Below are 20321 nucleotides of genomic sequence, written 5' to 3'. Positions count from 1 at the left end.
GAAATGGGCACAGCTTAGATTCCTGATAGTATCAACTCTTTCAGGTTTTCCTTTTTTCCCCCTGCAAGGCCTGGTCTACACTACGCGTTTAAATCGATTTTAGCAGCGTTAAACCAATTTAACGCTGCACCCATCCGCACAACGAGGCCCTTTATATCGATATGAAGGGATCTTTAAATCGGTTTCTGTACTCCTCCCCGACGAGAGGAGTAGCGCTGAAATCGATATTACCATATCGGATTAGGGTTACTGTGGCCACAAATCGACGGTATTGGCCTCCAGGCGGTATCCCACAGTGCACCATTGTGACTGCTCTGGACAGCAATCTGAACTCGATGTCAAGTGGCCAGTAGACAGGAAAAGCTCGCAACTGTTGAATCATTTCCTGTGCTCCCACTGTCGGAGCCTGATCAGGCGCGGGTGGCGATGCAGTCCAAAATCAAAAAGAGCTCCAGCATGGACCGTTGGAATACGGGACTCGAGCTGTAGTGGGGAGACAATCGATCTAGTCAAGCCCGTTTACAGCAAGAAAAAGCAAAAACATGTAAAAAAATCTCAGGCTATGATGGACAAGTCCACACGACAGTGCTGCGTACAAGCGTAACGGAAAGCCAAAGAATCAAATGGACGCGCCTGAGGGAGGAGGAGGTACTGAGGACCCAGCATCCACAAGCCCAGTAGTCTCCGAAAAGTATTGCATTCTGCTGAGCTCCAATGCCTTAGGGTGAAAACGACAATGTCCGGGTGGTTCAGGAGCTAGCCGTAATTACCGCCCGTCCCCCCCGTAAAGAAAAGGGAAAAAAATTCGTTCTTCGACTTTCTTCAAGTCACCCATGTCTACTGCAGCTGCGGAGAAGCATGCTGCAGCAGTGAACAGCAGTATCCTCACCTCCCCCCCGGGGCACGATGGTACAATTATGAATGCTATCCGTGCGTCCACACAATCCCGTTGATGCTCCTGGCTGGGCCTCAGTGAGCCTCGGCTGGGGGCGCCTGGTAAAAAAATAGGAAATGATTCTGGTTCATTAGCAGTAGATGGTACAGAACGGCTGTAAACTGTCTTCATATAGCAGCTGGGGCTGAGCCCTTTCAGTGAAAAGAAAAGATCGTACGGCCTGACATCATAGCAGCAGGAGCTGGGCTCCTCACTCCCCCACGATGTCCTCTGGACTATCAAGCAGCGGGAGGTGCTCCCTCATTTATCTCACGACAAGTCAGTGTTTCTTATCCTGCATTCTTATGACTTCATCAACAACGGGACCTGCCACGGTACCAGGAGGGTTGGGGGAGCAGGAATCAAGCGGGGGGGTTTGCAGGGGACCCTAGACATGGCATGTAGCTCATGCATTTCTGCGGGATCTGACAGAGCGGCTGGCTCTCTGGCTTGTACACCTGTCTCTGTAGACACTTGCACATATCTAGGCAGTGACTGACATTTAGATACTGAATAGGAGGATTTGACTCGGGGATCATTCCTATTTGTCTTTGTGCCCCCGGCTGACATCACAGGGGTACCTATGACAGAACCAGAAGAACGGTACATGACAACGATAACTGCTTGCTAATCTGCAAAGCAAAGGAATCTGCTGTGTAGTGCTCGCAGTACGTGCCCTCTGGCCGCACTCCAGTACACAATGGTGACACTGACAAAAGGCAAACCGGCTCCATGGTTGTCCGTGCTAAGGCACTGCCAGGCCAATCCAGGGAAAAAGGCAGAAGTGATCGGTCTGCGGGCTTCACGGAGGACAGGAAGAGTGACGAATTTACCGCAGAACACCCGCGACACTGTTCTTGCACCATCAGCGCATTGGGATCGTAACCAGAATTCCAATGGCAGGAGAACTGTGGGAACTATCGATATGCTACGGGATTAGCTACCCACACGTGCAGGCTCCAGAAATGAGGCTAGCCCGATACTGGACGCACACCACCGAATTAATGTGCTTAGTGTGGCCGCATGCACTCGACTTTATACAATCTGTTTTACAAAACCAGTTTATATAAAATCAGAATAATGCCGTAGTGTAGACATACCCCAAGTCTATATGTGCTTGGTATTTTAGTGTTATTTACAAAAGCAATTCAAGTCAACACTTAATGTTGCAAGGTGATAGAAAGATCATACAACTTTCTGTGCGGAAGAAAAATCTTAAGACCTGCCTGCTTTTCCAGTAGTGTTGCCAAGGTAAGATGTTGCTTGGTCAAGTCATCAGTTATGTATTTAATTTTAATATTTGCATATAATGAAAATAACATGAAATAAATGATTTTGTCTGGTTTCAAAACATGTGAAAGTAAAGTTGGACTCATAAGTGACATAGGCCTTGTGGTTAAGCAGGACTTGAGAAAGCCACTAGATCTTGAGCTTTCCCAGGTTGAGTATCATAAACTTCTACAGGCTTTCGGCTTCTGTTTTAAAAAATCTTGTGTTTAGCCCTTGTGCTTATGAAGTTTATCTCACAAATGTGCATCACTTTCCCTCTCTGTCCAACAAAGTCTTAAATCTGCAAGTAGCTTGCCACTGCTTGTAGCTTTGTTGGCAGCTGAGTAAAACCTGCTGCTATTCAGAACCAGTGAGCTACAGTGTAACTGACAAAAATGCTGCTTCTTCCTTTCAGCCACCAGAATGGGTTCAGTCCATGCTACAGATTTATCAGAGACCTACTGGCTTGTGATTGATAGAAAAGGATATGAAACCCTTTGAGCAGGATTTTGGGACAGCACCCTGGCAGGAATTCCAGCATCCTGGCTTTTCCAGTAGCTGGGGGAGGAGGTGGTTAGCTTCTCACCTACGCATTTCTGCTGGGCAATGGTGGGCACTATATTTTGTATCAGTTTTTGACTAATAGGTATAGTTCTTGGGCTATTAGAAGTTTTGTAAAATTTCCTGTCCTGGATGAAGGAAGTGATTGATGCAAGTTAAAATAGGCTAGGTGTGGTATTTAGAAAGATTGACGGGGGAAGAGTGGGAGAAGAAAGGAAACAAAGTAGAGATCGGGAGATAGATAGGAGAGACACAGGGATGAATGGAGAGAAGTTAAAATGGAAGCTGACACTGAAGACATAGTCTATTATAGGAAAGAAAAGAGAGGAGTGAAACCAGGAAGGGAAAGAAAGTAACAAAGGTGAGACATAGTAGGTTCCACTTTCTTAAATGTACTTAACAGAATGCAGTTAGATATGTTGTCGTTATATAGTGTGCCGAGAACAGTGTTTTAAATTGAAAGAGGTATGGCAGCCAGGTATTTTTCATCCCAGGGTAGCAGGTTTAGTCTTCAGTGTAGTAGATGACAAATCTTGCAAGCTTTGTGGTTAAGAGAGAGACTAAAAGCTGGAAAGTCTTGAGTTCTGTTTCTTCTATGACAGGCTTCCTGTGGTCAATTAATTTGTGATAGTTTCCAAATCTGTAAAAAATAAATATATTAATTAATATTTGTGAAGAGCTTTGAGATCCTTATACAGCAGGCATTGTAGAAGTGGAAAGTATTATTTTGTCCAGGCTGATCAGTTTTGTATGCTGCATATGTGAAAAGCTTGTTATATTTTTGTCCTGTAGTTTATATAAAGCAGCTTTTTTTAGGAATGCCATCACATTTCCAATTGTCTGTTTCTTTCTGAGAATACATGACATTTATATTAATTGAAATGTGAGTTTATTTTGTCGCCGCTAGTACAAGTGCAAAATACTTCGTTATTACAAAGAAGTGCAAAATTACCAGTGCCTAACAGAAGGCTAAAGGCTAACAGAAATATATCTGCCAACATTTTCAGTGCTGCATTTGTATAACAAAATGTAGCTAAAAATATTTTATCAGAGTTTTTGGCGTCTTTTTAAATATGTGCTCCTTTTGTTGAGACTGTAGCATTTCATGTGAAGGACATTTTCAGTGCTTTCATGAGAAACAGTGATACCATAAGAGTGAAAGTTTAACTGAGGACATTGGCAGCTGTGCTGGGCTGCTGTCAGTCTGCAAGGATATCAGTTGTTCGATCTCTTAAAATAAAAAGAACAGCCCCCTCCACCCCAACTATTAATGACACAATCATTTTTCATTTGTCTGCCATTTGTTTAATCATTTGCAGTGCAGGAGCATTTTAAATTCATTTATGTGAAGTTCTTTGGAAAGGCACACTTAATATATGCAAGCTTGAATTTCAGTGTTCGAAGACCAATTAATCCCATTGTATGAATGGTACAATATTGTCTTTCAAATATAGTTCAAATTCCATATGTTTTTAAAAATCAAATTTGGTTTCATTTCATAAACCGTATCTGTATGAATACAGATAATTCTTGTCCAGAAGCTTTGATTATAGCTCCTATTGCAGGATGAACTTCTTGGAAGACTTAAAAAATAAAATATATATAAATTCTCAATTGCAGAAGACTTCTACAGTATTTATTGCTTGTCATGTCCAGTGTAAAGATGCCAGTTGTACTGTTTCTAGTGCTAGTTGGCATACTTCATGTGTACAAGAAAGCCAAAGGATTTTAATTCAGGCTGCTCTACTTCATCCACTCTGCTTCAAAATGGGCACAGGTCCACCCTCTTTCTTCAATTCACACATGATTATGCTTCAGAGTGGTATGTTGATCACTTCAGACTGATCCTTAGGCCCGGAAAACAGTCTGTATTACAAAATCTGAGATAAGGATGAGCTAATCTGCCTTTAATTCTAAACAAGGAAGAACTGAAACTCAGCTGTCCTGTCAGCCAGAATTTATTAGACAAGTGCTCTCCAAATAAATATTTTGAAGAATAAGACCACCTAGCATTTTAAGTAGGAACACTTTTCAAAATTGCTTGTTTGTTAGAGTGCAGTTCTCTTCTGAAAAGACACTTAATTTTAAAATGTGGTATTCTGGAGATCCATGCTCATTTTGTTCAATTGATTTTAAATGCCAAATTTGATCAGTTAATTTATTTTTTTCTAAATGCCAACCCTGCAAACTTAATCTGAGCACTGAGATTAAAGTTGACAAAATAATTTGAGTATTTCAGGTTATATGTCCCTAATCAGGAAAGCTTCCCTTTCTCATAATTAGGTCATGGTTTTTACTTGTATAGTGTTTACTAGCAGGCAGAAAGCTTAAAACCCTAAAAACATTTATTATATAAACATCAATTTATAATTTTAAACATATCTAAATACCACATTTATTTTAGTTGTTCAAGTTCACAAACAGAACATTGATGGCTTCAGAATTCTCAGGACTAATATTGGAGCCTGAAAACTTGCCAAAGTGGCTGAAGGGGTGATTTTGTAAGGTTTTGTAATAAATAATTCTTTGTATACAAGGCCAGTTTTTAAATTGCCATCTGTCAATTGTAATGTCATAATTGAAGATACTCCTGTTGTGTTGTCATAAAGAGCTCAAGAAGTAGCAGTAGTTGGGATGGGCACAGCACTAACCGAGGACCTCACACAAGGTAAATGTTCCTTTCATTGTTTTCTATTGGGTGAGCCGAAGATTAATCCAGGTGGCTGGGGTAGAGTGAAAATACTACTTCGTTCTTGATCACTTCCCTTATCGTCGTCCTTTTATATCCTTCTCCCTCCAACACCATACCCAATGGGTGGCTTGTGATGTGTACAGAGCTGCAGGGCCCCCAGAGCAACGCAAAGTCTTGAGCGTCTATCCACAGCTCCCATCGTACCTAGCAAAGGTGCAAGAGTATGTGTGAGCCAGCCCAATGTAGCCTCCATTGGAACCCCCCACCCCATGTGTTGTTCTGTCAGGAAAAGTTTGGAACCACTGTCAGTTAGTTGTCTCTTATCACAAGCTATGGGACCAAACAGCCAGCTCCAAAAGTGCCAGCACAATTGTATAACTTTCCAGAACTGAAACTATGTATTACCAATTTATGGAATGGGATGAATTTCAGCATCTTAACAATGCGATCACAACTGCTGTTACTGATATTAGTTAAAATATAAATCTTGAGTCTAGGCAACTAGCTTCTAAAAAATCAGTTTGTCAAGTTTGTGAACTTGCCAAATGTAAACAGGGACTCCTATGTTAAAGCAACAAGCCAGTTTTAAAGGGACAAGATTTTGGAGTTAGAATCTGTGCGGACCATGGATCCAACTGTTTGTTTAAAACAAAGCAGCATGAAGGCCCCCGGTGAGTGTTGACGCGACGTGATTTCTACCTAGTGCTCTGAATGTTTAACTCCTGGTGAATAAGTATTTTAAAAATATTTAAGATCCATTTCTTTCCAAAAACATTTGTCAGTGTTGTTGAACTTAGTGATTTTTGTCTCCAGTCAAGTTTTTAAAAGTCTACTAGACACATACTCTGAGAATAGTTGCAAGTCCGAGTTAGAATTGTATGCAATCTTATGTTTTTTCAGAAATGCAGTTTGGAAGCATTGAGGACTCCTTTTGCAATTTCACTTCTGAAATTTGTCAATAAATAGTAAATCATTTAGAAGGCCAATTTAATAATCTGAGAGATTCCTCTTACAGAATTTTGAAGATATTTTTAATGTAGCAGGTGGCAGAAAATTGGTGACCGCTCAGAAATTATCTAATGTACTCATTATTAGTGTAACCGCTTTCCGGTACTGACTGATACAATATTTTGCCAAATTACATATTGAATATTGGCATTTCAGACTTGCCTAAAGAGTTACGGATGGAAGAATAGGTTGGAACATATACTTAAACTGCCTTATATGTGTTCTTTAGCAAATGCTGTTTTCTGAAGCTACTCTGATTTTCTCAGAGTCATCTTTAATTGCTTATCAAAAGATTAATAGTGACTGTTCCTAAATTCTGCCCAGATATTTACCATGTGACAATTAAAAGCAGTGATTAGTAGTTGGTATAGAAGGGATGCGGTTGTTGGATCAAATGGATGGGAAAAGGGTTTGAAGGAAAGCATCCCTTCAAGGTGCTGAGTAGGGGAGTTTGGGGCCTCCTATATCTGGAACAGCAGGGAGCCGACCCCACTCCTTCTTCCACTGTACAGTTTGTTGCTGGGTACTCTCCAATATTTTAAGTGAATAAAACAGAATCCTAATTAAACCACATCCATTACTTCCTGTCTTTCTTCTGGCATGGACAGACAAATGATTTGCTGTTTTTAGGTTCAGTATTTTCCCTCCCATGAACATTGGAGTAGAATTATAGCACTGAAGAAAGTCTGGCTAAAATTGATTGAAAATTGTGTATCTGCTCTGAAAAGTCATTGTATAAACGGCATTTTTGGGTTCCATGCCTATTGTTGCCAGTGATGATTTTCTTTATCACATAGGTTCAATTTACCAGTAAAAAGATATTCTAATTGCCATTCCTTCAAGCCCAGCTTGGGTTCTGAGTCAAACTGAGTTATTTCATCTCACCAAATTATCAGTAATAAAGGTTATTACATATTGGCAGTCCGCTGTCTTTAGCTAATGTCTCTGTTGGGACACTGGGGCAATCCTATTTCTTGAAAGAGTTTGCATAAGTGTAATTGACTGGAAAGTAATAAAAATGGTTCTGATGCACAAGATGAAATAGAATCCCATTTGCTCTTAGTTTTGTTGACTGCAGTATAAACAGGAGGGTGAAGCACTAAGAAGTTATTTTTGTTGCTATGAGAATGAGTACATGTACTCTTGCTGCATATAAGACTATGTATAAAGAACACTTCTTTCCCTCTTGACTGCGTAAAGTCAGTCTGTTACCATTCACAAACACTAAATTCATGTTTAAAATGGTAACAAAAAGGAGACACTAGAAATCACAATGAGGGTAATTTTGATAGGATTAGATAAGCCCACATAGCTGAAACTTTCTTTACTGTATAAATTTCCTCATGTGAAATTACCAAATTTGAGGTCAGCAATGGGTTTGACCAAAATGTTGGTTTCAAGTGCTTCCTTGTCTTGTCGTGACTCTGAAACGGTGATCTGAAAAGAACTGTTTCTTCTTCGAGTGGTTGTTCATGTCCATTCAAAGTAGGTGTGAGCGTGCCGCGTGTACACCAGCCGGAAGATTTTCCCCTAGCAGCATCCGTAGGGTCAGCCATGGCACCCCCTGGAGTGTCGCCACTACAACACCCTATAAAGGGGCCCACTTACCCTCCATCCCCTCAGTTCCTTCTTACCGCTGGTGATGGCTAGCTGGAACTTCTCTTGCGCATAGCAAGTTAGCAGTGTCCTATTCTTGTGTATAGTCCATGTATATAGTTACATTATAGTTAGTTTACTTAGGTCATTGTATGTAGTTCTTGGTAGTTGGGAGGTCCCCCCCAGTTTTTGTCGCCCTCTGCGGCATGCCCGGGTCCCCTGGGTTTAAACTCTGCAAGGACTGCGGGAAATTCATGCCCAAGAGTGACCCGCACTCTGCTTGTTTGAGGTGCCTCGGAGAGAGCCACCAAAAGGACCGGTGCTCTATCTGCAGAGGCTTCCGCCTGAGAACTCTCAAAGACAGAGTCCTCCTGATGGAGGCTGCCCTGGGGCCACCGTTGGACCCAGAACCGGCCAAGGCGGCGCCCAGCACGTCTTCTTTGGTGTGGAGCACCCCAGCACCGGCATCAGGACTTAGGGCCCAGCCCAAGTCATCTAAAACCTGGCACCAGACGGAGTCGGGTCATAGGAAGTTGGCCTCAGTGTGGCACCGCTCACCGTCGCCGGTGCCTGCTAAGAAGAGAAAGCCGGTGAGGGAACGGTCACCCCACCAGGACCCAAGGCTGACGCCGTCCGCGGGTGCAAGCGGACAGGCTGGGCTACAGCCCTCGGTCGCTCTGTCGACTCCCGCACTTCAGAGAGGGCGGTCGAGTCCGGACCGGCCTAGATCCCTGGACCTCAGCAAAGACTTGCACCTCCCTTCGACACCGGAGGCGTTCGAGGTGGCCTCAGACTTGATGGGACTCCCAGTGCCGGCCTTTCTGCACCGTAGGGAGTTGCCTACCACGGCCTGTCCACCAGTACAATTGAGGGGCAAGCTGGCCATGCTGTCGCCTCCCTTCCCCGCACCACGCCGCTAAGGCGGCACCAGACCAAATAAGAGGCTTCCCGCCACCTCAGCGCTGCTCTCCAACGGCACCGGGTGCTGCCCCCCACAGGTCCTTGTACTCAGAGACTTCAGAGGCAGACTCCTACCACTCCAGCCGATTCTGGAGCAGGAGATCAGTTTTGGGGGCAAGCCACCAGCGTCACCCACAGTGGCAGCAGCAATGGCATCTGCCCTTGCAGTGGCCGTTTTGGACTCCTTGGGCCTACCACCAGTCGGTAGGCCAGGCATTTGGTCCTCGATCAAGGTCGGCCTCGGTCTCCTCAGCGTCGGTGGCCCCGGCGCAGCTGCCTCCTCCACCTGCACTGTTGCCGGGCAGGGGTGTGCCATATCCAAGTTCAGCACCCCCTAGCCGGGCAGCTGCACCAGCTGCGGCTACAGTTCGGGTTCAGCAGGTACTACCCAATACCCCAAGTTGCTCACTGGCGACCCTGGTACCAGTCGCAGTCCTGCATTTAGAATCGGAATCAGCCCCGCAACCACAGTACCATGTGCCACAGGACCCCCGAAGGACTGCACGCACCAGAGGAAGGGCTGATCCATGTAATTTCCTCATCTTCCTCCCCGAACGAAGCGGTCTCGGGCACGGCTGCGGCACCGGCCCTGGAGGACACTCGAATCCTCCAACAACTGCTCCGGTGAACAGCTCAGAGTCTCGCAATCCAAGCTGAAGAAATCGAGGTGGACACGGACGCTGTAGTAGACATCCTGGCTTCCTCAGGGCCATCCAGGGTGGCTTTCCCGCTGATAAAGACCGTAGTGAATACGTCCCGCACCTTATGGCAAAAGCCAGTCTCACTGGCCCATACTGCCAAGAGAAAGGAGCAGTGCTATTTCTCCCCTCTAAAGGGCACGAACACTTGTACACCCACCCCACCCCTCCCCCGGACTCCCTGGTGGTGGATGCAGCCACCCAATGGGAGCATCAAGGGTTTCAGGGGTCAACACCAAAGAGCAGGGACGCTGAAAGACTCGACCTCTTTAGCAGAAAAGTGTATTCCACGGCAGGCCTACAACTCCGCATTGCCAACCAACAGGCAATTGTAAGCTGATATGGTCATAACGTGTTCAGCCATGTCGAAGTTTATGGAGCTCCTTCCCCAGGACTCAAGGTCAGAGTTTTTGGCCCTGGTGGAGGAGGGGAAGCTCATCTCCTGCGCCTCTCTCCAGGCTGCCCTAGATGTGGCGGACTCAGCCTCAAGCACCCTGACCACAGGCCTGGTCATGCGGCGGGGAGCCTGGCTCCAGGTCTTGGGCCTGCCCTGTGAGGTCCAGCAGACCGTTCAAGACCTCCCCTTCAAGGGGCAGATGTTGTTTTCAGAAAAGACAGATAAGCGTTTGCATAGCGTAAAGGACTCACGGTTCATGCTCTGCTCGCTGGGTTTGCATACCCCTGTGACCCAGCGCAGGCAGTTTAGGCCGCAGAAGGCCCCACGCCCCTACCAGCCTCAGACTCACCAGGAGCTGGGGCGCAGGCGGGGCAGAAATGGCAGGAGGCGTCACCAACGCCACGCCTCCAGCCAGGCGTCCGGTCAGTCAAGACCACCACTGGGGCCTAGACTCCCTATTTGATTGGAGGGTGACCTACCTATCGAGACTCTGGATCCTTCTACCCCTACCTTTGGGTTGCGTCTGTCCCCCTTCTACTGTGCCTGGTCTCGAATCATATTGGACAGCTGGGTGCTCCGCGCGGTAGAGAGGGGATATTCTATCCAGTTCTCCTCCATCCCGCCCCACCAGCCCCCCTCCCTGTCCCTCTTCAGGGACCCATCTCACGAGTAACTTCTAAGTCAAGAAGTGAAGTTCCTCTTGGAGGTAGGGGCAGTGGAGGAAGTCCCTCGGGAGCTCGGGCAAAGGCTTCTATTCCCAGTATTTCCTCATACCGAAGGCGAAAGGGATCCTGAGACCCATGCTAGACTTGCAGCAGCTGAACAGGTTTGTACGAAAGCTCAAGTTCCGCATGGTCTCTCTGTCCTCGATTATTCCCTCCCTGGATCCAGGAGATTGGTATGCCGCCCTTGACTTAAAGGACGCTTATTTCCACATTGCCACAATTCCCCGACACCATCGGTACCTCAGGTTTGTCGTGGCCAATGCCCATCTGCAGTTCATGGTGCTTCTGTTCGGCCTGTCAGCTGCTCCAGGGATCTTCACGAAGTGCGTGGCAGTCGTGGCGGCCTTTCTGCACAGGGGGGGCATCCAGGTATTCCCCTACCTGGATGACTGGCTCATAAAGGGCCGCTCCAAGGAGCAGGTGGAGACCGAGGTGTCATTCATCAGGCGGACCTTTCTCAGTCTCGGCCTCCTCTTGAACGAAGCCAAGTGCACCCTGTCTTGGACGCAATGAATAGAGTTCATGGGAGCAGTTCTGGACTCCACCCACGCAAAAGCATACCTACCGGAATCCAGGTTCCATGCGATTTCTGAGCTCATCCTCGGACTGCACCGTGCCCCGATTACCACGGTGCGAGTTTGCCTCTGGCTGTTGGGTCACATGGCGGCGTGCACCTATGTGGTAAACCATGCCAGACTCCAGCTGGCTTCGCCTGCTACAGTCCTGGTTAGTGACAGTATATCGCCCGGCCAGGGACTCCTTGGATTCAGTGGTGTCCATTCCCTGCTTGGTGCTAAGCTCACTGCGGTGATGGCTCGACCCGCAGAAAGTGTGCATGGGTGTCCCCTTCGCTGCCCCTCAACCCTCCCTCTCCCTGGTAACGGATGCCTCGGATCGGGGTTGGGGAGCACACCTGTGTCATAATATAATTCCTCAATCTGAACCTTAGAGTTCAAATATGAGGTACTAGCATAAACACCTCTAAGCTTAATTACCAGCTCAGATTTGATCTCGCTGCCACCAGCCAAAAATTCCAGGGTTTTGGCTCCCTCTGGTCTCCCCAAACCCTTCCCTGGGGAACCCCAAGACTCAGAAGCCCTGAGTCTCACCACAAAGGGAAATAACCCACTTCCCTTCCCCCTCTCTCTCCCACCCAGACTTTCCTCTCTGGGCTAACCTGAGAGTTACTGATGCAATCTCTTTACATCACAATACCAAGAAGCATGTCTCCTCTATTCCACAAAGAGACAAACCCCAAATACAAGGAAACAGAAATGATTCTCTCTCTCTTCCCCCTCCCACCAATTCCCTGGTGCTGCAGAGCTTTACCCTCCGTAGATCTAACACAAAGAGAATTTCCCTCCCCTTCGTTCCTTAGCCTACCCAGAGAGAAAAACTCAAACAAGTCTTAAAAAGAAAGCTTTATATAAAAAAGAAAGAAAAAACACATGAACATGATCTCTGCATCAAGTTGACAATACACAGGGCTATTGCTTAAAAGAAAAATATGAATAAACAGCCTTATTCAAAAAGAGATACAATTTAAACATTCCAGCAACTACACACATGTAAATACAAAAAAAACCAGTAACAGCCTATTGTTTTTTCTACCTTTGTACTTACAACTTTGAAAGTGAAGGTTAGAAGCTTGAAGATAGAAAGAAAGAAAAGATCCCCTCTCATAGCTGAGAGCCAGACAAAGACAAAGACCCAAACATTCCCTCCCCTGAGCTTTAAAAAATCCGGTTTCCTGATTGGTCCTCTGGTCAGGTGTTTGGTTCTCTTTGTTAACCCGTTACAGGTGAAAGAAACATTAACCCTTAGCTATCTGTTTATGACAGCCTGGGACACCTCAGGACGCAGGGCTTGTGGTTGCCGGAGGACCTCGAATTGCATATCAGTGTCAGGGAGCTGAGAGTGGTTTGCCTGGCTTCTTTGACTTTCCGGTCCCACCTGGCCGGCCGGTGTGTTTCAGTCCTCTCGGACAACGCATCAACAGTCTTTTATATCAACAAACGGTGGGGGGGGGGGTCACATTCCTATCCCCTGTGCAGGGAAGCCCTCGCGCTGTGGGATTTCTGCGTCCACAGTGCTACCCACCTAACAGCATTCTGCCTTCCGGGGGAGCAGAACGGTTTGGCAGACACCCTCAACCGCTCGTTTCGGGTTCACGCGTGGTCCCTCCGATGGGACGTGGTACACTCAATTTTCCAGCTCTGGGGCTTTCCCCAGTTAGACCTGTTCGCCTCGAGGGAAAACAGAAAGTGCCGACGGTTCTGCTCCCTCTTGGGCCGCAGTCAGGGGTCTCTGTCGGACGGCTTCCTAGTCTTGGGGGGTTGGTCTGCTCTACGCCTTTCCTCCGTTTCCCCTGATACACAGAGTGATTTTGAAGATTCGCAGGGACCACGCACGGGTAATCCTGATAGCCCCGGTGTGGCCGCACCAACATTGGTGCACGTCACTCCTGCATATGTCCTTTCAGGCGCCCCTGACGTTGCCCCTGCTCCACGACCTGATCACACAGGACTGGGGCTCCCTCCGCCACCCGAACTTGGAGTCCCTTCACCTCACAGCATGGATGCTCCATGGCTGAGCCCAGTGGAGATGCAGTGCTCCCAGCAGGTCAGACAAGTGCTGCTCAGTAGTAGGAAACCGTCAGGTAGGACCACCTACCTAGCCAAATGGAAGCGGTTCTCCATATGGTCGGGTCAGCGAGGTCACAATCCGCTGGGGGTCCCAATCCCCATTGTCCTAGACTGTTTGTTTGCTCCACTTCAGACAACTGGGCCTCTCGCTCTCCTCCATTCGTGTTCACTTGGCGGCCATCTCGGCTTTCCATCTGGGAGAGGGGGGTACCTCGGTGTTCGCGAACCCGCTGGTTGGGTGTTTCCTCAAAGCTGTGGACAGGCTATTTCCGCATGTTTGTCAGCTGGCCCTGCTTGGGACCTGAATCTGGTCCTCTCTGCCCTCTCGGAACCTCCCTTTGAGCCTCTGGCTTCGTGCTCCCTGGTGTACTTGTTGTATAAGACTGCCTTCCTGGTGGCGATCACCTTGGCCAGGAGGGTGTCGGAGCTCAGGGCGTTAACATCCGAGCCCCCGTACACTGTCTTCTGTAAGGACATGGTCCAGCTTAGACCTCACTTGGCTTTCCTACCCAAGGTCATCTCACAGTTCCACATGGGTCAAGATATTTTTCTCTCGGTGTTTTATCCGAAATCACACTCTTCCAATGAGGAGCAGAGGTTACATTCCTTGGATGTCCGCAAGGCCTTGGCTTTTTACATCGAGCGTACCAAGCCGTTTAGACGCTCGACTCAGCTCTTCCTTGCAGTGGCAGACAGGATGAAGGGGCTCCTGGTCTCCTCTCAGCAAATCTCTTTGTGGATCGCAACTTGCGTCCGGGAATGCTGCTGCATAGCTAAGACCCCTGTCCCTCCAGTCACGGCCCACTCCACTGGGCCCAGGTCTCCTCTGTGGCGTTCCTGGTTCAGATCCTGACTCAGGAGATTCGTAGAGCGGCCACATGGTCCTCCATCCATATGTTCTCGTCACACTACGCCAACACGCACCAGGCTAGGAATGATGCAGCCTTCGGTCGTGCAGTACTCCAGTCAGCAGTGATCTCCAACCCCGCCGCCTAAGGTTAGGCTTGTGAGTCACCTACTTTGAATGGACATGAACAACCACGTGAAGAAGGAAAAACGGTTACCCAACCGGTAACTGTTGTTCTTTGAGATATGTTGTTCATGTCCATTCCAATACCCACTCTCCTGCCCCTCTGTCGGAGTGTCGGCAAGAAGGAACTGAGGGAGTGGAGGGTCGGTGGGCCCCTTTATAGGGCGCCATAGTGGCGCCACTCCAGGGGGCGCCAGGGCCGACCCTACGGACGCTGCTAGGGGAAAATCTTCTGGCTGGCGTGCATGCGCCGCGCGCACACCTACTTTGAATGGACATGAACAACACATCTCGAAGAACAACAGTTACTAAAAGGTGGGTAACCATTTTTTCTTTTGCAATAAGTAAGTAAGTCTGCCTTCAAGTTACACTGCTCATTCCTTGTTGTGTCCCAAACCAAGACCCTGAGGATTTCCAGAGGATTTTTTGGCGAGTTAAATAAAAATCCATCAGATACCTCTGTTTACCCCGCACAACTGCTCTGTTTTATGCAAGTTCTTTTGTTGTAAATTCAAATGTGACCAATTTTACCAAAACTGGATCAACAGCAAGCTAAGGAAAACCATATCGAGCGACCTAGAGAGATTAGTAATTAAAGCCCCAGGAGATTGGGGGAGGTTTCGTACTAAACATAACTCTGTGTCAAGGGAGAAGAAATAGAGCAAAAGCACAAAGCAACATAAGTAATTGTGTTAAAGCAAGTGTACTTTAATCTTTTCTTGTACTAACGTTATTTCTGTGTAATGAAGCGCTGCAATGAAAGTAGGGAAGAAGCAGTCAGGATTGTGGGATGGTCTAAAAATGAATCTTAAACTTCTCACAATATATGAAAGTTTGAGAACCACTGTGCAGTCTGAGGTCGCAGATGGATGAATGCAAGGGACCAAATTCTCTACTAATGTAACTCCATTTACTTCACCTGAGTTCAAGTAGAGAGAATTTGGCCCACAGTATCATCTGTAGTACTTAGGTACAAAGGGATAAGTTAAAGATGTGGCATCTGGCATGCATTCATAGTTCCTTGCTTTTTTTTTTTTTGCTTAGTGACACAGCCGAAATCATTTTTGGATGTTAATGTCTCTGGAACTTTCACGAAACATCTGTTTGGCAGTGATACTTTTAAATTATACTTTGCTGCATATTCATTGTTCTCCCATAATAATTATTGCTGTGCATGTAGGGTGGGATTTTCAAAAGTGCGTAACTTTGGCCCTAATGCTGCTCCTGTTGGAAGTCAGTGGACGTTTTACCATTGGCTACAGTGGGAATAGCTGGATAAGTGCTAAGCACTTTCAAAAATCTGACCCTTAATGCCGAGTAAAATGGGTGTAGTAACTGAGAAACCTGTTCTGATTTTTCTGAACAATATTATCTGTTTTGATACCACTGCTGCTATGAATGAATAAATTATCATAATAAGAAACTACTCTACAGTCTGACAAAACAAATTAATTATGTCCGAGGTTTGTATTACAGGACACACACACACAAACTGGGGGAAACAGAGTGGGAAAGGACCTTTGGGGCCTCATCAGAGTGAAAGACGTTTTGGAGGGTGGCTATTAAATTATAGATACTCATTTAACATTTAAAATTGCTGTCTAAGTACAGAAATTGTTAAATTAATGAAACCAAATTAATAATAGTTACTAATGGAGCGGAAACATTAGGAGGAATTTTGCTTTGTTGTAAAGAGTTCAAGTGAAATGGGAAGGTGGTAACTTCTAACAGTGATTGAACAAAAGGCGTGTAAGCAGCGCTTACTCAGCAAATATTTGTACTGATATATCGTATATAAATTCAGCGTATAAAAGCATGGAGCTGAATCAATATTTTAATACCAAATGTATACTTAATATTCAGCACTATTGGTAAACACATTATGTTTTGCAGACGGTGGACATTCATAAAGAGAAAGTTGCTAGACGAGAAATTGGCATTTTGACTACGAACAAAAACACCTCAAGAACCCACAAAATCATTGCACCAGCCAACCTGGAACGACCAGTTCGCTACATTAGAAAACCTATTGATTACACAATTCTAGATGATATTGGACATGGAGTGAAGGTAGGTGATGTTATAAAACACTCTTAAATTACTGTATGGTTTCAAAATGTAAAGACCTGGAATAGTGACTTATTCCTGTCTTCCACGTTGCAGCGTGAGTTTTCTCAATTTGTTTAATTCAGATGGATGCAAGAGGAATCCCCCCGCTCCTGTTTAACCTTGCAGACCATTTTACCCCTGATTCTGGGTATGCGTATGACCATGGAACTCCTCTGGGGCATGGATAAACCTGCTTACTTGATAGAGGCTAATATCTTTGCCCTTGTTTGAATCCGTTGTCAGGAGGTACCTGAATAATGAGAGGCTATTAACCCTCTGTCCCTTCCCTGCCTGAGTTACTGCCACAAAATACAGGTATTGACCCAGGTGTAATGCCAATAGTGCTACTGTGTGGCTCACTGGCAGGAGGAATTTGTGTAAAAGGCGGCATTTAGTGTGCTTTAGTTTTAGCGGTTGTTGAAGAGAATTGTAATATGACTGATGTCCAGTAATGGGTTTTTTGAACCTGAAGACTGCCACAAAAACCTGGGCCAGCCAGTTATGCCTTTTCAGGAATTTTTTTAAACACAGATTTCAGATGAATAGTACAATTTTTAGGGCCTGAGTTTACATGTAGTTACTAGAACTTTACAAGCTGATTAGGCACTAACTGCAAATTTGGCTAGATCCATAACTGCCTGCTTTTTTGCAGATACCTGGTTGGTATACACAGTAATGCCATATGCAAATTAGACATGCATTTTAAAAAATCACATCTAATGTAAATAAAATCTTAGAAGATGTGACCTTATAATTTTTGTGCTATTAGGAAACCATTTGACTATAAAAGAGGATTATCAACATTACTTTCTGAAAGAAGAAATGTAAATAACATGAAGCAGTGTCATTTCCAAAACACATATATTAACAAATCCACAAAACTTTCAAAGTAGTGGTGCAATAACATGCTTTAAATCAATTGATTGCAAAATTTCATGTGCATAACATGAATTTAATTATTTCACATGTCTGAATTACAGTTTATGAAGTTAAGTAACTAATGCAAGTAGACAAATCAGCTTTGAATTTAAAATTGAAATTTAAAGCGTTTTTCTTTAAAGATATTTTCAATGAAGCAATATTTTATTTAAGAGCTTTTGAACATTGTTTTTGTTACAAGGTCATATCTTATTCTTCATTAGAAATGTTTGCTACTCAATTTGTGTACATAATCCGGTAAAAAAAAAAAAAAAGATATTTTTCAGCACATTTTTGCAGAAATATTTCATACCTGGAAAGCTCTTTAGGAAATCAACTGCCTTGTGTTAGAATCTGCTGTCTGTTTCTATAAAAGAATTTGTACATATCAGCAGAATTCCTTATGGTGAATCAATAAATATATTAGCATGTCTTAAGCATAAAAGTGAATTATTGTAGCTATCGTTTTTATGATAAACTTTGATTTAATGAGATTCTTCCAGGACAGATTAAGAAAAAATTATTTATCTCTGCTATAGCACAATTTAATTTAGATTCAGTTATACACCCGTTGTAATCAGAAATCCCATTAACTTCAGTGCAACAAGATCAAGCCCAAAGTGATATGATAAACTATGTTCTTGCGAAAGAATCTGACATCAGAACTGCTCAGATGAATGGATTAGGGTATCACATGTTCAGATCCTGTGACCAGACCCTGTGACAGTTGCTTAAAAGCAAAGTTTGTTCCAAAGAACCTCTAAATTATGCTGCATTTTTATTTAGGAAAGGAAATTCTGTAAACACTGTCTAGTTTGTCAAATGATCATCAGTGCGCACTGCTACTTGAAATAATAGTTTCTCTTTTGTCTATAAGGTCCACAGATCTGTTAACTAATGGGCTCTCATCCTTTATGCAACTCTATAGACAGAACTAGTCACCTCACACTGAAGAGTTCACTGTTTTTTGTGTGGGGGGTGGGGCGGGGGTTGTTTGTTCTGCCTCAGTAGCTGCAGGGAGGTTTATTGGGCTCTCTGCTACAGAGCAAAAACATTATTTAAAGGAAAAGGTTTTGGCTACAAACTTGCCTCTATAGCTGTGTTTTGTGCTATAATGCAAGCCAACTAGCTCATCCCCATACTCCCCCTTGCTCCTTCTCGTAAAAGGGCTGCTATGGGGACTCAGGAGATGTTGAGCACGACTCCCTCCAGGAGTTTCCCAGCCACCTGATACCAGCTTGTGCAGGAGGTGCCTCAATCTGTCTTCCTAGCCCCTACCCATGGGACTTCGCCTCCAGCTCTGTCCCAGGGCATTCGCTTCCTCTCCAGGGGCAGAGTTTTATCCCTCTGGGAAGTTTTCAGTCACCAGCAGCCTCAGTTGAGGACAAGGGGTGGAAGAGTGTTGAATCTTGGGATTGAGCATAATTGGCCTGACTCTGGCATAGCAATTTTTCTTCAAAGGTGGTCCCCCCAGTGCAGACTGTCTAAGCCTCACTCTCCTGAGCTGCAGACAAGGGGTTCAGTGCTGGGTCTGATCATGTGCCTTACAGTTTCAGCTTCAAAATGTCTAGTGGCTGCACAATCCAGCATACAGACAGGATGAGGATATCTTTATACACCTCTACCCCGATATAATGTGGTCCTCGGGAGACAATCTCACCGCGTTATAGGTGAGACCGCCCTATATAAAACTAACTTTGCCTCCCCCCCCATTCGTTTTTCCCTGACCACCCCCTCCAGAGACCCCCATCCCTAATCACCCTCAGGACCCCACCCCCTACCCAACCCCCCTGACTGCTCCGCCCCCTATCCACCCCGCCCCCTGACAGGCACTCAATGGCAGGGGCGGGAAGCGGAGCCACCCGGCCCCAGTCTGCTCCACCCTGCCAACTCCCAGCCTCGGCGCTCTGCTTCCTGCTGTCAGTAAGTGCGGAGATGTTAGGGAAAGGATGCCCCCCCCCACTCACCTGCGGCGGGAAGCGGAGCGATGTGGCCCTAGCCTGCTCCTCTTTCCTTGCCCCGGCCCCAGCCGTGTTGCTGCGGGGCAGCTGGGGAAAGGTCCTGCACTCACCTGCGGTGGGAAGTGGAGCGCCATGGTTGGGAGCTGGCGGAGTGGAGGGGAGCTGGCTGGGGCTGTGTCGCTCCGTTTCCTGCCGCGTGTGTGTGTGGGGAAGTTGGGGAAAGGACGCCCCTCGCGCTCACCGGCGGTGGGAAGCGGAGCGACATAGCGGAGCGCCGTGGCTGGGAGGTGGCAGAGTGGAGCGGGCTGGGGCCGGGCTGCTCCGCTTCCACCGCTGCTGCTGAGTGTGGGGGGGATCCCTTCCCCCAAGTCCCCTCCCCCGAGCGACACGAATGGGGCCAGAGTGGGCTGCTCTCGGCCCCCTGCTAATCCCCCGGGTCACTCTGGGACTGTGGGGCTCCCAAAAGTGCCCTTCCACAGCTCCTGCCCCCCAGACCCTGGGGCAGGGGGAGCCCCTAACTGCCCCCAAGACCTCTGCCCCTTATCAAACCCCTCAGCCCTGGCCTGGCCCGAGACCCTTAACAAGCTGCTCAGATCGGCATGTCAGAGCTTTACCGTGTTGTGTGTGAACCCGCGTTCTATTGGGTCATGTTATATCAGGGTGGAGGTGTACTGAGATGTTAAGTGATTTCTCAGAGCTACATCTTTGGTTCATCTTGCTAAGATTTATTGAGCACTGCCATGGGACCTAAAGTTGGTCCTTAACGTCTTGACTCTTTATCTTATTGAGCCCAACAGGAAGGCATCCATATATTTCCT

The 20321-nt window shown here is 46.3% G+C and overlaps 1 protein-coding gene across 7 annotated transcripts in view; it reads left to right on the top strand.

Annotated features, from left to right (window-relative positions):
• The window catches only part of ABI2 (abl interactor 2), a 122163-nt gene that overhangs the window by 58107 nt on the left and 43735 nt on the right, over positions 1 to 20321 (top strand). For all 7 annotated transcript variants that reach the window (XM_032775340.2, XM_032775338.2, XM_032775335.2 and 4 more), the window contains exon 3: positions 16409 to 16585. In XM_032775340.2, the coding sequence (XP_032631231.1) occupies positions 16409 to 16585 (177 nt within the window). The remainder of the gene's footprint in view (positions 1 to 16408; positions 16586 to 20321) is intronic.

This window comes from Chelonoidis abingdonii, chromosome 10 (assembly GCF_003597395.2).
Source record: "Chelonoidis abingdonii isolate Lonesome George chromosome 10, CheloAbing_2.0, whole genome shotgun sequence".
NCBI classification, from domain to species: domain Eukaryota; kingdom Metazoa; phylum Chordata; order Testudines; family Testudinidae; genus Chelonoidis; species Chelonoidis abingdonii.
Note: the sequence above shows the minus strand (reverse complement) of the source record. Positions and strands in the feature narration are given on the sequence as shown.